Here is a 15,763-nt window from a genome sequence, read left to right as displayed (position 1 = left end):
CTGGCACCTCTTTGTAAACTCAATAAACACAGAGGCAAATTCATCATTTCAATGCAAATTATCATTGCAATGAGGGTGGACGAGTTGACATAATCATGGGTTCAGAAGAGTTAACTTCAGACTTATTCTTTGAAAGAGCGTTTGCTTTAAATCACTAAATGTGCAGGTGCTATATATTTTCTAATTCTTAAGGGTTCTGGTGGAAGAAACTCACAACTTCACTGCTTAATTAGCTCAGTGTTAAAAATCTTGGGTTCATTCAGAATTGGGAACCTAAAAATGAAATACAACAATTACCCTAATATGTAATGGGAGTTAGAGGGTGAGAGTGGTGGTGAATACCTAATTGCTGTTGATTTTAAGTCCAATAGTGTCTATTCCAGAAGCTATTCTCCTTGTCCCCAAATCAGACTTGTACATAAAAGCAAAAAGTGAGATTGTGCTATATACAAACAATATTACACATCTCCCCAATAATGAAACCACAAAATGGTGAAATGAAAGCTATTTAATACACAAAAAAAGCAACAGAATCAATAGGTATTAAAAGCATTACGTAGTGCAAACACCAAAAAGATATTCAACTATTATATTTAGTGGTGCTTATCAAGAAAACTAGGCAAAAACACATACAATTTCTCCCTCTTCCCCCATCTGGCGCATGGAACTGAGCTGAACTCTAAAGAATTATTTTAAATTGCTTCTTCTTCCCACTTTATAAAACTGCATTTTCAATTCCTTTTGTGATTACCTAATCAGAAATGTTATTTAGATAACTGCATGTCTTCTGTATACTGGTAGTGCATTTTATGCCAGTTACTCAAGTGCATGTAGAAATAGAATTTTTGTTTATCAAGATAACAAGGCAGTTTTACCAGGATAGAATCTTCTATCCATATTTTACACACACTTCTCTCTCAGAACCTAGAGACTGAACTCTTTCCCAGTCAAGAGCCTCTTCTCAAGGAAAGGATATCTGACTTGAGGTGTGGACAAAAGAGCTGGTAATAAGCAGCATAAGCCCTGCTAAGCAGGCATAAAGGGGAGCTAGGGCTCAGCTTCCAGGATGAGGTATTTTGAATATATACCCCAGGGTTTGGTCTCCCAAGAGAATAACATGTTATTCAAGGCAACTATAAGTTTTTAAGTTGCTTCCTTATACTTAATCCCCACAACAAACCATGAGGTAGAAAGGACAAGTATGTGTACTCATTTTACAGATGAGAAAAACTGGGGCTTGAGAAGATAAAAGAAACATGTCTGGAACTAGGATTTCAGACTGGAGAAATAATGTCACTCCTCATCTCTATCCAAGAGGCACTGAATAGTGCATTTATACTGTGCAGCTATGGACTAAGTAGTGCTATTCAGAGCCTCCTTCCCAAGTGCTGAGGAGACCAGGAAATGGTTCATCCACCTTTAAAACAGTTTCTATTGGCTTTTAGGGGAAAACCTAAAGGAGACATTTTGAGAGGAAAAGAGTAGGAAGGAGAGCTGACCTCCATTTCTTAGTGCTGAGACAACAGGGGAGCTAATTCCCCCATTCTCCCACCATACCAACAAAGGGAGTCTCTGACTATAAGCTGTTACTTTATTAAATAGAAGCTCTGTCATAGCTTCCCCTCCATATTGCTAGACTCTATCACCTAACTATGAAACAGAAACATTCTCCAGAACTGATTGGAAAAGTGGAATTTTATCTTAAGATACAGTAGTTACAATCCCATAAGGGGTGGTACAGCTGGTCTTTGGCATAAAAGCAATATCCACAAGTATATTATAACTTTGAACTAAGAGGAAATAAGAACAACAGTAAGGAGGGAGGAAGGGGAAATGTCTGTTGACATGAAAGTACTTACTGTTAAGAAAGACAATGCTTAGGATAAGAAATCAGATGCTTTAATAATGTCAATCTTCGATAAAGCATTTGTCAAATTTCAGCAAATTCAGAAAGGAATTGCTCCAGTAGCATTAACTGACCTTTTTAAGGTATCCTTGACCCTCCCCACCCTGAGAAATGGAGAATTCTACTAGCTGTGCTAGGCTCCCAGAAGGCATAAAATGATGCTCCTACACGAAAGAAAACCTGCAGGTGAAACAGCATCTTAGATTTCAGATACACTACCAAGAAATATTAACGTACTATTTCTGCAGATAAGCTGCTCCCTTCTGTAACATTTTCAGTCATTCAAAAGGCTCTTGATAGAGGGCACCAACACCAAGTGTAGGTGTACTGTAACTTTTCTTTTACAATATCACATTCAGGAATAATGGCATACTTGGGATTGTATGTTCACTGTATCAAAAAGATTTCCAGCATCTCTCATTCTGCAGCACACCCACGGGCCATGTCTTGGGACCGTGTATTTTTCTCGTTCTCGTTTAATAAACTTTACTCCTTTTGCCTACTCGTTTAATAAACTTTACTCCTTTGCCTACTCTAAAAAAATAGATTTCAAAATGCTATGGGAAATTCTCCCACAAGAGAGGAGAGATCTGGTGGCTCCTCTAAAGAAAGAATATAGCAATGACAGACAGTAAGGAAAGCTCTGTTAACAAAGTGGTCTCAAAGCAATCAGGAAAAACTGTCCCAAATTAGGTCTGGGAAGCCATATCATCTACTACATCAGATATTCCACATCCAGTTTAGCCTTAAGTTCTTCAAGATTGCTGTTCATATGCTAAACTCCAACGCCTCTGATCACAAATCTGAGAAACAGACAGCAAAGTAACCTTAGCAATCTTTATGGCAGTGCAAAATTCCAGACATCTGTAAACAACGTACATTTTACTTTTGGCAAAAGGAAGAGCTTAAAGTTCCTTTATCTTTGAAGTGCAGATTCTAAACACAGCTAGTTCCTAATATTCGGCCATTTTTAGCAAAGACATTAACAGTCTTGATAGTGTGTGCATACACTTATGTATACCCATGAATGGGAAAATTATCAAAATGAATTCTAACAATTTAAGCAGATAATAGGCTAAATGGAAAACAAAATATTCACAGTATTTAAAGCCAAGTACTTTCAGAAGTTCACATAACTCTCTGTGGGAAAAAATACACGTAACTGATTAAAGTTTCCTCCTTTCTAAAGAGAATCAAGAGGTAACATAATATTAGCTTTAGTATAACCCAAGAACCAACACTCAACAATTTCTCATCAAAGACTTTTCAAAGGAATCAACATTGTACTGAAGTAACACCTCAAAAATCTGCTACAAATGATACTGACCTTTAAAAATAAATTTTACAAATCAATGTCCCACAAAGCAATATATACAACTAAATATACATAAAATTATAATTAGAACACAACTGCATATTTCAAATGGTTGGCAGTGAATCAATCTCTTATTAGAGAAGTCCATGGCAGTTTGGAGGTTAGCCTGGATTGTGAATTCCACAGAGGGATTGTGGAGAAATAGTAATACCAGTTGAAAGGCTTTGAAAAGTCTGATTTAAGTATTAAATACAAAAGCAAAATACAGGAGACCTTTTTAGCTGTAATGCAGAAATTCCTCGTTTTCTATGATTTGTCATTTCTGCTCTAAAGTTTTTGTTGGGGTAACATGATCATAAATATTAACTTAAAAAGGTAACTAAAATGAGAAATGTAATGTCAGATAACTTCATTATTCCTAAGAGTCTATGGGGTGAAGCAGGAGAAAACATTGTATTCCACGGACACTTACAAATCCTTTCCTCACAACCAAAATGTAAACTTGAGCATGGCTTGCCTGTAACCTGGGTGACTGTATCACTTGATGTCCAAATGAAGACTTTTTGAGAGTGAAAGAGAAGAGACAGAGATAAACTGGATGGTATGCTGAAAAACAGGGATAATCTGGGACTGTCCCAAGACAAACAGAATATGTGACCATTCCACCTACAATGAAAAGATGAATGGTGGGGAGTGGAGGTGGCTCAAGTGGTTGAGCATCTGCTTCCCACACGGGAGGTCCTGGGTTCAGTTCCCAGTGCCTCCTAAAAAAAAAAAAGGAAACAAACAAGAGAAAAATAAATGTAAAAAGCAACCCAACTCACAAGAGCCAATGTGGCGGCTCAGTGGCTGAGCACTGGCTTCCCACATACCAGGTCCCAGGTTCAATGCCCAACCCCAGGTACCTCAAAAACAAAAAAGAATGGTAGCTTTTGGAAGGCAAGAACTTCTTTTCTTTGTAACAGCAAACTCTGAAGACTGTACATACAAACCATGTCTTACTTTGGTGGCAGTGCATAAAAAATATCTGTACCGTGGTGGCAATGAAAAAAAGAACAAAATTAAAAACAGTTCAAGATGATGGTTGAAAGTTTCCCATAGGTAAAGATAACTTTTGGCTCAAACATACAGCTTGGGATCTTCTAAGCGAAGTACTTAGTGCAGATGAGAGCAGTGAAAAACCTAGGTAAACAAACAGGAAGAAGAAAGCAGAGGAGCCTAAGAAGAGTCTGGGCTGGACAAGAATGTACCGAAATTGACATCAAATATCTACAAACATAAATAAAATTTTAAATTCTTCTTACATAAGTTTAATATAACTGCAACTTTTTATAAGGGGATTACAGGTGCAAGTGCAGATCCCTAATTCTCTCATACGGCTTTTAAATAATCATTTGCAAAATAACTGGTAAAAATAAAACACAATTGAGGGTGACCGAATTATAATGCAGGAACTATTACTGGGGAGAAATAAGGAGGAAATTAACTTTCTAAAGTATTCACCATGTTCTAACAAAACCTCTAATTCAAGGGTTGGTTCTGCTTCTTGGGGGAAAAATCCTTGTCCCCACGGCTTAGAGAGAGCCAGAGATTTGAGATTCATTCCCCAGGAATGAAAATAGTTCAGGGCCCTCTGCCACTTTCACTTGTCTTTGCAATAAGAGTAAATTATTTGATTAGGTCAGAAAAACTGACTTTTGCTGGGCCTTTTGTCTGCTGGGAGAGAGAAAATGTTCAAAGTCCTGTTCTCCGTAAATTCTTATTTTGGTTGCAAGGCATATTCTCCAATACCATTTATTAGAAGACCTATATTTTAAGATTATTAGTTGTCCCAAATTCAACAAGCACCATCACTTAAAATATTTAACACATGAGAAGGCAGTACATGTATGGTTTAAGATTTACTAGTCAACGACTTGGATTCTAGGACCAGCTCTACTGCTAGCTGCCAGAACTCATTTAACCTGCAAAATAAGGGAGGAGTTTTAGTTCATGAGTGCATTCTAGTAAGAAAAAATTTGTAATTTTAGTGAGAATTCCTCTCCAAAAGGAAATATTTTTCTAAATACAAGTATCTTGGTATTGTTCACTTTGTTTGTTCCCCCAAAAAACAGAAGGAAAAAATTCTTTCCTCAAGGATAGGGCTTCACAAAGTGTGGTGTGCAGAGCTTCTGAAGACACTTGTTAAAATGCAACTTCCTGGACTAGCCCTCGGGATCAAAACCTCTGAGGGACTTGGGTATTTTTAACAAGCAATCCAGGTGGTGCTCGTGTTCTTTAAGTTTGACTATTGTAAGGCCTTGCTCTTCAAAAATGACATATTCATCCTCCTAGGAATATACAAGGATTTTGTACACATGGTAAGCAGACCTAGATAGCTTTAAGGAAATCAATTTAAAGATCTTCAAATTCCCTATGTATTGTCCTAAACTTGATGTGCCCCATAACACCTCTTCAGATCCACCACTCTTCTAAACTACTAACCCTCTCACAATTGCCAAACTTTCTATTCTCAAAAGAAAGGCTGCCTCTCATCCATCCAAAAACTTACTATGGGACTTTGCCTCAGCATAAAAACCTCTAAAGGCATCAAAAAAGGGGTCAAAATAACACTACCACCCCTCATTCCTACTGCCATGTCTCCCAAAACATAGTGAGAATAGAGAGTAAAGAAAGCTTTGATTCAATATTTTGTACTTTCTCTTTCTACATCTTAGAATGTATATGTCTACATCAGAGACATATAATAATGCATCTATTTGAATTAAAAATAAAATAAGGGGAGCTTGATGTGGCTTATGGTTGAGCTCCGGCTTCCTACAAACAAGATTCCAGGTTTAATCTCCGGCACCTCAAAAAAAATAAAAAAATAATAAAATAAAATCAGACATTTTGACTCAAAGTGAAGTCTGATTTGGCTGGTGAATTTTAAAATGAAGACAGGCTTTGCCAGTTTCTATGACAGGACTTTTTCTAGAAATTTAATCAATTGTATCTATATCTCCAAGGCTTTGATAAACTATCTTTAAAACACATGTACAATATACAATATGGATAGTATATCCTTTGTAAGTACTTAAGCTTATTTTAACAATTTAGATGTCAAATTAAAGACGTGCAAAAAGAAAAACTAATCCAGGATAAGAGTCAGGAAATGGTTGAGGAACTGTCTGCAAAGAGACACAAGAGAATATGATGCAATGACAAATCTTTTACAGATTGTTTTGGGTGGTGGTTATTCAGGTATCTGCAACTCACTGGAAAGGAATACTTTATGGGTACAAAAGGGAATATCATTTTTCAGAATTCTTATAAGGGCACACTAGCAAGATTTTTTGTTAATCATTGTTCTAGGCATACACAGAAGAAATGTTTTTCAAGACTTTTTTTTACCTTGCCTGACTGCAAGGTAAACTGACTTATCACATGATTTTTGTTGTTGTTAGCTTTAATACTTTGCTAATTGCCACCTTGGATGTTTTTATGCCTAAGATCATTCACCAACAAAATTGAAGAGCAGGGAACAAAATTAACTAAAGAAAGGACTGACTAATCCTCAAATACTTTGTTAAATGAATGAATCAATGTATTTTAATGTTTATACTGGTAAATGCTTCCTCCCAGATCCTCATCTTTGGAGGAAGAATTAAGTGATTAATGTATATTTCCATGTTAATGGTGTCCCCAAACTGATAACCTAGTCCCAAAGAACTCACTCTCAAATTCCATATGATTTAGAAGGAAAACTAATGAGCAGAACAGATGTTTGCATGAATAAATAAACGGATGCAATAGGTCACAATGAGTAGAGACGTTCAATACTGATGTTTTGATCCCTGACCTGGCCCTGTTGTTATTTCTCTGCAACTCATCAATTCAGTTATGCTATAAAAACTTTAATAACCAACTGAATCTCCTTTTTGCAAATAGGACACGAAGCCCCAGCCTTCTTTAATCTTCTGGCGCAGTGAAAACAAGTGACAAGATGGCCTGTCCTCCCATGAATAATGTTTCCATTTCGTGGTCTTTTCTCACATACGCTACATGGTTTCAAAAGATTTTGGCAATCCTCCATGTTTTCCGTATCTGTTCTCTGTTCAGAAAGGTTATCTAATTGTTCTCCCATGCTTAAGATGGTCTCCTGACTTTCAGAACTGTGAGCCAAATCTAAGAATTCCACTGAGCTGCAGGGATCAAGAAGTTTAGCGTTTTCTTCCTTTATATATAGACCTCGAGGTCTAACAACAGGAGCTGAAATGGTTCTTCGGCAATCAGGGACATCAATTCCTTCGATTTCCTTCTTTTCAGGTATGGCAGCGATATCAGATGTGGAGAGAGAATGGGTTAATAACTTAGAACAATCTGAATACCAATCCTTCCTCAAGGCCCAGCAACGGAAACAGTACTTCTTGCTTGGAGAATTAAATTTCTTGCATTCTGTACACTGCCACTCATCCTACAACGACAAGTGCCGCCAATTAATACTCACTGGTGAACATGATGCTAAGAGACAAAAGGAGGGTAAGGCCAGATTCTTATCACCTCTCTCAGCTAGTGAAAGTCTAGACATCCCTCATCAGCAATCATAGGATCTGAGTAATTTCTACAGCAAGGCATAAGAATGTCTTGTGACACGACACTGATAGTGCCATAGCTGTCATTTTCAAGTCAAAATTTGATGTAGCTTTCTTTTAAAAAGTTAAATAAATTATTTTGGGTCTTTATCTAGTCTGAGTGAAATTTAGTTTGTTCGCTTCTCTTTACTGTCTTAAGACATTTCTCTTCACACAAATTACTCCTTTTTCAGAAGAGGCTAAAGAATGAAAAAAGATAATAGTCATTCTTTCCTACCAATTAACAAGTTATAAAATTTAGAAAAAAGGAAGCTGAAGCAAAGTCCAATTTGAAAAGTATTAAATTTACTCACACTCTCTCATTGCTTTCACAGGATCAAAGATAGCTAAATGTATGCTTAAATTGCACCCTCTGATAAATGAATGTTCTTGTCCTTGAATTTTCTTTCCTACTTCTCCTCCATATTCAAATTAGGAGGTAATAGAGCTCAATGAATTTTAAATGCCTGGCTTAATTCAAAGGTAGCTGCCTGGAAGAAGTAAAGAGTATTTAATATGAATAATTGCTCGGCTTTGAAGGATCAATGATTTGGCACAGGTTGACTTGATTACCTTCAGAATGAAGGCCAACCACTTCTCAAGTTTAGAGTCATAACTCAATTGTTTAGACTGAGAGGCAGGGACATCACCATTTGTTGAACTAATATGTTTTCCAGAGAACCTCAAAACACTCTTGCTGATTCAAGATACTGATTTATTCTGAAATGCTACACAAATACTCAAAGGAACTACATTAAGATTTTAAACTCATGACTGATGGTGTGTCAGCATTTAACTGACATCACTCTATTTCAGTAGGACATAAAATAATAGGGCTTATTAAATTCAATAGCATCTTTGATTTGATGAAATACCGTCTATTTGTTTAATAGATTTTTTGGTTGAAGTAGACACAGAAGTCTGATTAAGATGGAAAAATTTATGTCTGTTATTTGTATCAAGGTCAAGAACACTTAATGAACCAGTATTTCCACTTTATTATTTAGCTATGCTCAGACAGATAATTTGCAATGAATTGCCAAAATGGTTAGGGGTGATAGGGGAGCGAGGAGGGGGAGGGAGGGGGAGGGATGGGGAGGACACAAACAACCTAACAATGTTTTATACTCAAGCAGTGAAATGCAAAATCTCCATCTTATCCTTCCCTCACCACTCTTCTTCCCAGTGAGTTAGTCGATGGAAGTACTAAAAGGAAATGGGAGAAATACTATGCAAAGAAAAAAGCAAGGTACATGCTTGAGTTGAGACCTGAGTTGTCAATTAGTGACAAATTAATACCCAACTACTCAAGAGCTTAATACCAAGTCTTCTTTAATAGCCCTCCATTAATATATATCTGTATAGGAATAAAGATATTTTCCATTTGTTTCTTTTTAAGAAAGCATTGTAAATAAAAAAGAACTTTGGATAGCCTACAGGTCTGTCTGTCTTTGGGATTACAGGAGGTATTTAATGGGGAAAAATAGTGCGGGCTATTTTGAAAAACTCTGTATATCCACTGTATCATTCCCAGAGAGTTTTGATGGCAGGGAAAAGGGAGCACTGAGATACCACTTCATCATGCCTTTTATAGGTAAGTAAAGGAATAGGGCAAATCACCCCTTTCCCTCCTTAAATTCCAATATAAATCTCTAACAATAGTAAAGAAACGAACATCTCTTAGCATCTAGAAAAGGTAGAAATAAATAGGGGGGAAAGGCATTTCTCAACATATGTGAAATCCTGGAACTATATCATCTGAAGACTAGTGGCCTGTGCAAAATAGCTTTTCTACTAGAGATTCATACCTCAGAGGTACCTTCTATATCCGTATCATCACTTAAGGACTTAGAGTCCTCAAGATCATCACTTTTTCCCAATTCAATCACCTGTGAAAACAAAAACATCTCATTAGTAAAATTTACTTGTTTTAGAAGACGTTATTACTGAGAACAAAAAAGAACAGCTTCAATTTAAAATTTACTTTCCATCAACAGCAATTAAAAAGGAAATAGCTTAAACATGAGACTGAAAACATGATTCTGTACTCCCTCACTGTCATTTCAGTAGTATGACAGAAGGGTTACCAAATAGCTTCTGAATTTGGAAGGGAGACAATGCCCAAATTTATGGTTTTAAAGAAAATAAATATCAGAGTAGAAAAGCTACAAATTATTAAACGTGGAAATTTTTATCTTGTGAATCTAGGCAGTCATTCACAAGAACAAGTGTTGTATAAGAAAATGGAAGTGAAAAGCCCATTTAAAATAAGGACTTAGATGTGAAGAATGAAACATTTAAAAATTTTACTTTTCACATTCAAGAGTAAAACTATTATGTGATACTCTGGCTGTCCCATAAAAACATCCGATGGACCAGGAAGCAAAATGTCAAAAAATATGGGAAGTGTTTCTTTAAAAGTGAAAAAATTAAAATCCTAAGTTTTGTGGTCCAAATAATGGAATGAAACCAACTATGAAACTCTGTATAACAACTATGTCACAAAGGCTCAAGTATTTTAAATCCTATTCTTCTATTTGCATTCCCTTGTAACTAGCATTATAATACTACCCATGTAACTAGACTAAGAGAACCCAAATTCCTTTGAAAATTCTTTAAATAAAAAGGATGACCCAATTTAGTCTGTTTTTGTTTGTTTTGTTTTGTTTTTGCTATATTTATTAAAAAATGTTTACTGAGAATCTTCTATATGGCAGGCACTGGATCTGTGGCCCAATTTCTTTTGAGACTTGAGTACATACATGTATGAATCTTCATCTTGGTGAATCTTCACAACTTTTATTCAGAATTCTAATTCCCCCTCTTTTCTCTATTTTAACTCAAAAATGCACAAGAAGAAATCATCTCTCTTACCATTTAATAGTATAAAAGAGTCGTGAAAAATAGATTTCTAAGAAACAAATATTTTTTCCTTCAGGCTGTTTAGGGCATTTAGAACTTTGCCTTGTTAACAAAGCAAGGTTACCAAAATGATAAAACCCATGATGAGACTACGAAAGGAAAAAAAGTCTACGTTACTTGCTTCTAAAGAAGTAGGAGCTTTACTCATGAAACAATCTCCTATTTTTGAGGAAGCCTTACTTAATGTGAATCTCAATTCCAGACATATGAAAATATTAAAAAATAAAATGGGGGGATTATATGGGTAATGTGTCATACAACGAGGTACCAGAAAGGTCACCTGAATAAATTACATGTGCAAATAAACACACAATCATTGTGAAATTTTTCTACAACATACCTTTTTGTCATTCATTTTCCCTACTTCTTCATTTGTCTGATCAGTATCAGCAGCTTCAACTTTTATTCCAACACCTAACTGCTCTGATACTGACTCATTCAAAAACCACAAGTCATCTGTAGTATCTGAAACAACTGCAGTACCTATATCCTAATAGAAAAAAAAAGCATGAGATTTCATAGTGAGAGGTTTATGAGATGCTGAAACAACAAAAAAGGACCCCAAACTAAATATCTTTGCACTGCATCTCCAAAGAACACCTAGCCTTTCTCCAACAGACATCTATTCATTTAACAGATGTCTACTGTGTTAACAGAGGTCTACATACACCTATTATGTATAAGCTAATGGATGGATATAAGGATGCCTGGCAAGGAATTTTCTATTTCAGCAGTAAATCAGGTATAGCACCTGAAAAAACAGTACTAATAAAAAGCTTAAAAGATAAGAACCTATAGTTTTACCCAACTAAATAAAATCCATTCACTAAATTCCTTTCCACAGGTGGCACTGTGAAAAGCTAGAACACCTTCCATTAATTGATTGTAACATAGTCCTTCCTTTAATAATCAATGATGCTGACTGAAGAAATCTGAGAAACACCAAAAGTAACCCAAACATTTTGCCCTGATGCTTTCTGAGCTCTTAAACAAATTCAGATACATAGAACTTTCTTTCTGCATTCATCTATGGATATTATGACATGTTCTTCTACAACATTCATGAGACAATTTATTATTTTACCATTGTTATAGGTTCATTTGAACCAATACTGAGTGCCTGTTATGGGTCAGATACTGTTCTAGGATATAGTTAATGTGACAGTGGTAAATAATACAAAAGCCCTGGCCTTACATTTCAGTGGAGGTAAACCAACAATACATATATAAATATAGTAGTAATATTTTCATATATATAAAATAGGATAAAGGAACAGAGTGGCTGAGGAGGGGGCGACTTTAACTAGGAGTGGGTTTTGCAGGGCCACCTATTAAAACTATATAGCTCCAAAGTAAAAAGTGAATGGATGACCTGGCAATCCCATCTGTTGGAATATACCCAAAAGAAATGAAAGCAGGGTCTTGAAGAGAGATTTGTACACCAGTGTTTATAGCAGCATTATTCACAAAAGTCACAAGATGGAAGCACCCCAAGCATACATCAATAGATGAATGGATAAACAAAATATATATACAGGCAATGGAATATTATTCAGTATAAAAAGGAATGTAGTTCTGATGCATGGTGTAACATGGATGAACCTTGAAGATATCATGTTGAGTGAAATAAGATAGATGCAGAAAGATGAATATTGTATGATTTCGCTTATATGAAATACCAAGAAGAACCACATTTCAGAGAGACAGATGGTAATTTATAGATTACAAGGAGCAGAAGGGGGTAGGGTGGGAAGAGGAAAATATGGTTAAATGGGTGAGTAGTTCTGTTTGAGGAGATAAAAAAGGAAAGATAATGGATGTTGGTGATGGTAACACAATATTGTGAATATAATTTATATTACTAAATTGTACACTTGCATGTGGTTAAAATGGGGAATTTTGTGTTCTATGTATCAGCTACTGCAATAAAACAATTTGTGTTCTATATCAATTACTGCGATAAAGTTATGTAAGTAAGTAAATAAATAAATGGACAATAGGAAAATTTAATGGATCCCCTGGAATTGTGCAACCTGATAGCCTTAGTGGCCAGGGATGATGTGAGGAAAAATATTTGAGCTAAGCGCTGAAATACGAGAAAGAAATGAAAGGATTTAAGGAAAAAGTGTTCCATAAAGAGGAACTAACAAATTGAAGGTGGCTGAGGAAGAATGGGTTAAAGGGATAGGAAGAAGCCTAGTATATCGAACACACATAGTAAACAAGGCAGAGGAGAGGGAGTGAGTGCGAGGAGCAGATCAGTTATGGCTACGGTAAGGAGTCTAGATTTTACTCTCCTTGCTATATGAAGCCACCGGAAATGTTAAACATGGCAGTGATTTGATCTAACTTATCTGTTTAAAAAATGTACTCTTTGAAAAGACTGAACTATTAGATGTACAAGAATAGAAACAAGGAGATGAGTTTTAAGGCTGCTACAATACCTAAGTGAAAAATGATGATGGCCTGAATTAGGGTTATGGCAGTGCAGGCAGTAAAAAATGGTTAGATTTGGGATATGTTATGGATAAAGAGCTGATAATCTGGATATAGTATATGACAGAGAAAGATATCAATGATATCTCCTTGATCTGTGGCTGGAAAAACCAGTTAGATCATGGAGCCATTCATGAAAAAGGAAAGCTTGGGGAAGGAGTCTGGTGAGGAAAGACAATAGTTCTGCTTTGAATACGTTAAATGTCAGATTGTCTAAGTGGAGGTGCTGAGTATGGAACACTCCATGCTATAGACGGAAGTTGGGCATTCAAGGGAGAGGCCAGGGCTGTGGATCTGGGCACCATAAGCATACAGATGGTATCTAAGGCCACAGCTCTAAGGGAGAATTCTTAAAGAATGCAATGTGTAGTCAAGGGTAACCAGGAATGCTATATTTTCAAAAGAAAAAAAGTTCCCCATTAAATATGAATTTTACCTGATTTGTCTGTAAATCCGTTGAGCCATTACTTCTGGGCGTGTAGTTTTTTCTCAAGTTTCCTAAAAACCACCAAGGCAGGCCAGCTACATCCCACTCCTCAAACCCGAGGTCCAGACTAGAGCTCTTATTTTGGGATAAATTTTCTATTAAGTCTTCATCTACAGAAGTCAAATAAAAAGGATGATGACTGTGTACACAACACTTAAGAATCAAGACTATAAACTTATATTTACAACCTCTTTATAAGGTAGATAAAAAGAAATCCCATTCCCAGTAAGAAAAGTCAGAAATCAAATATCTGTCTCAGTTGCAGAGCCCAAATCACTTGTTTTTTTTTTAAAGATTTATTTATTTATTTAATTCCCCCCTTCCCCCAGTTGTCTGTTCTCTGTGTCTATTTGCTGCGTCTTGTTTCTTTGTCCGCTTCTGTTGTCGTCAGCGGCACGGGAAGTGTGGGCGGCGCCATTCCTGGGCAGGCTGCTCTTTCTTTTGCGCTGGGCGGCTCTCCTTACAGGTGCACTCCTTGCGCGTGGGGCTCCCCTACGCGGAGGACACCCCTGCGTGGGGCGGCCCTCCTTGCGCGCATCAGCACTGCACATGGGCCGGCTCCACACGGGTCAAGGAGTCCCGGGGTTTGAACCGCGGACCTCCCATGTGGTAGACGGACGCCCTAACCACTGGGCCAAGTCCGTTTCCCAATCACTTCTGTTACTGATGCTACACTACCAAGTAATGAACACCAGATATCATCTGTCAAGGAATCTTAACTCTACAAGCAACTTAATAACAAAATTGATCTAAAAGGAGTTTTTCCCCTTTATTCCAGAGATATTTACCTATAATCGTAATATAGTTACGAAGTTACATTCAATCCACTGAATATATTCAAGGTATTAAAAAAAAACTAAGCATCTCTATAAACTGCTTTAATATAATTGAATTATTTGGTTCTTATCAATGAGACTAATATTCACTCTTATTTGCACCATTAGTCAAATAACACATAAGTAAATCTACAGATTATGATAACAGGCTTCAGTCCTTTTTGATCTAAGTCTTAGTATCAAAACTGAATGTTGGGGGAACACATGTGGCTCAAGCAGTTGGGCACCTGCCTTCCACATAGGAGGTCCTGGGTTTGGTTCCCAGTGCCTCCTAAAAGAAGACATGCAGATACAGACAGCAGAAAGCAAGCACAAACAACAAGGGAGGGGGAGAAATAAATAATCTTAAAAAAACAAAAACAAAAACCCACAATGTTTTCTTTTCTTTTCTAAATACCAAAATACTTGAATCTTAGAACAATAAATTTAAGGCAAGATATTTGTATAACCTCTAATTTGAGAAAGATAAAAGAATACTTTATCAAAGATCATAATGCCTTAACATTCAGATACCTGTAGATTCATATAAAGGCACAATAAAAATGTCAGTGCAAGGTCTACATTGGCTTCCTCAGTAGAGATAATAGGTTCTTTTTTTTTAAAGATTTATTTTATTTATTTCTCTCGCCTCCCACCTCCCCTCCATTGTCTGTTCTGTGTCCATTCACTGTGTGTTCTTCTGTGTCTGCTTGTGTTATCAGGTGGCACTGGGAAACTGCGTCTCTCTTTATTGCGTCATCTTGCTGCGTCAGCTCTGTGTGTGTGTGGCGCCACTCCTGGGCAGGCTGCACTTTTTTCACGCGGGGCAGCTCTCCTTGTGGGGTGCACTCCTTGCACGTGGGGCTCCCCTACACAGGGGACACCCCTGTGTGGCACAGCACTCCTTGCGCACAGCAGCACTGCATGTGGGCCAGCTCACCACATGGATCAGGTGGCCCTAGGTACAGAACCCTAGACCCTCCATATGGTAGACGGATGCTCTATCAGTTGAGCCATGTCTGCTTCCCAATAGGTTCTTAAAACAAGCCATTATCTTCAAATCCCAAAATATCAGCAAAAGGAAAGAATTCTTCTGGTACAGACTTCCATGTAGCATAATTATTTTTACTCAGTAAAGATAGGCATAAAACACGATGATTACACATAAAAAATGTCTTTTCCAGTTTGTTTAAACCTTTGTTTTTCAGA

At 36.8% G+C, this 15,763-nt stretch overlaps 1 protein-coding gene across 6 annotated transcripts in view; it reads right to left on the bottom strand.

Annotated features, from left to right (window-relative positions):
* Positions 1-493: 493 nt before the first annotated feature.
* The window catches only part of MDM4 (MDM4 regulator of p53), a 55,627-nt gene continuing 40,357 nt past the window's right edge, over positions 494-15,763 (bottom strand). For 2 of the 6 annotated variants that reach the window (XM_071207691.1, XM_071207692.1), the window contains exons 8-12: positions 13,689-13,849; positions 11,097-11,246; positions 9,643-9,723; positions 7,063-7,677; positions 494-4,403 (exon numbers count right to left, since the gene is read on the bottom strand). In XM_071207691.1, the coding sequence (XP_071063792.1) occupies positions 7,102-7,677; positions 9,643-9,723; positions 11,097-11,246; positions 13,689-13,849 (968 nt within the window). In that variant the 3' untranslated portion in view covers positions 494-4,403; positions 7,063-7,101. Of the gene's footprint in view, positions 7,678-9,642; positions 9,724-11,096; positions 11,247-13,688; positions 13,850-15,763 lie in introns of all 6 variants that reach the window. The other 4 variants (XM_023588947.3, XM_023588946.3, XM_023588948.2 and 1 more) reach the window with 2 other exon arrangements.

This window comes from Dasypus novemcinctus, chromosome 13 (assembly GCF_030445035.2).
Source record: "Dasypus novemcinctus isolate mDasNov1 chromosome 13, mDasNov1.1.hap2, whole genome shotgun sequence".
In the NCBI taxonomy this organism is placed as follows: domain Eukaryota; kingdom Metazoa; phylum Chordata; class Mammalia; order Cingulata; family Dasypodidae; genus Dasypus; species Dasypus novemcinctus.
The sequence above is the reverse complement of the archived record's forward strand: the minus strand, read 5'-3'. Positions and strand labels throughout refer to the sequence as shown.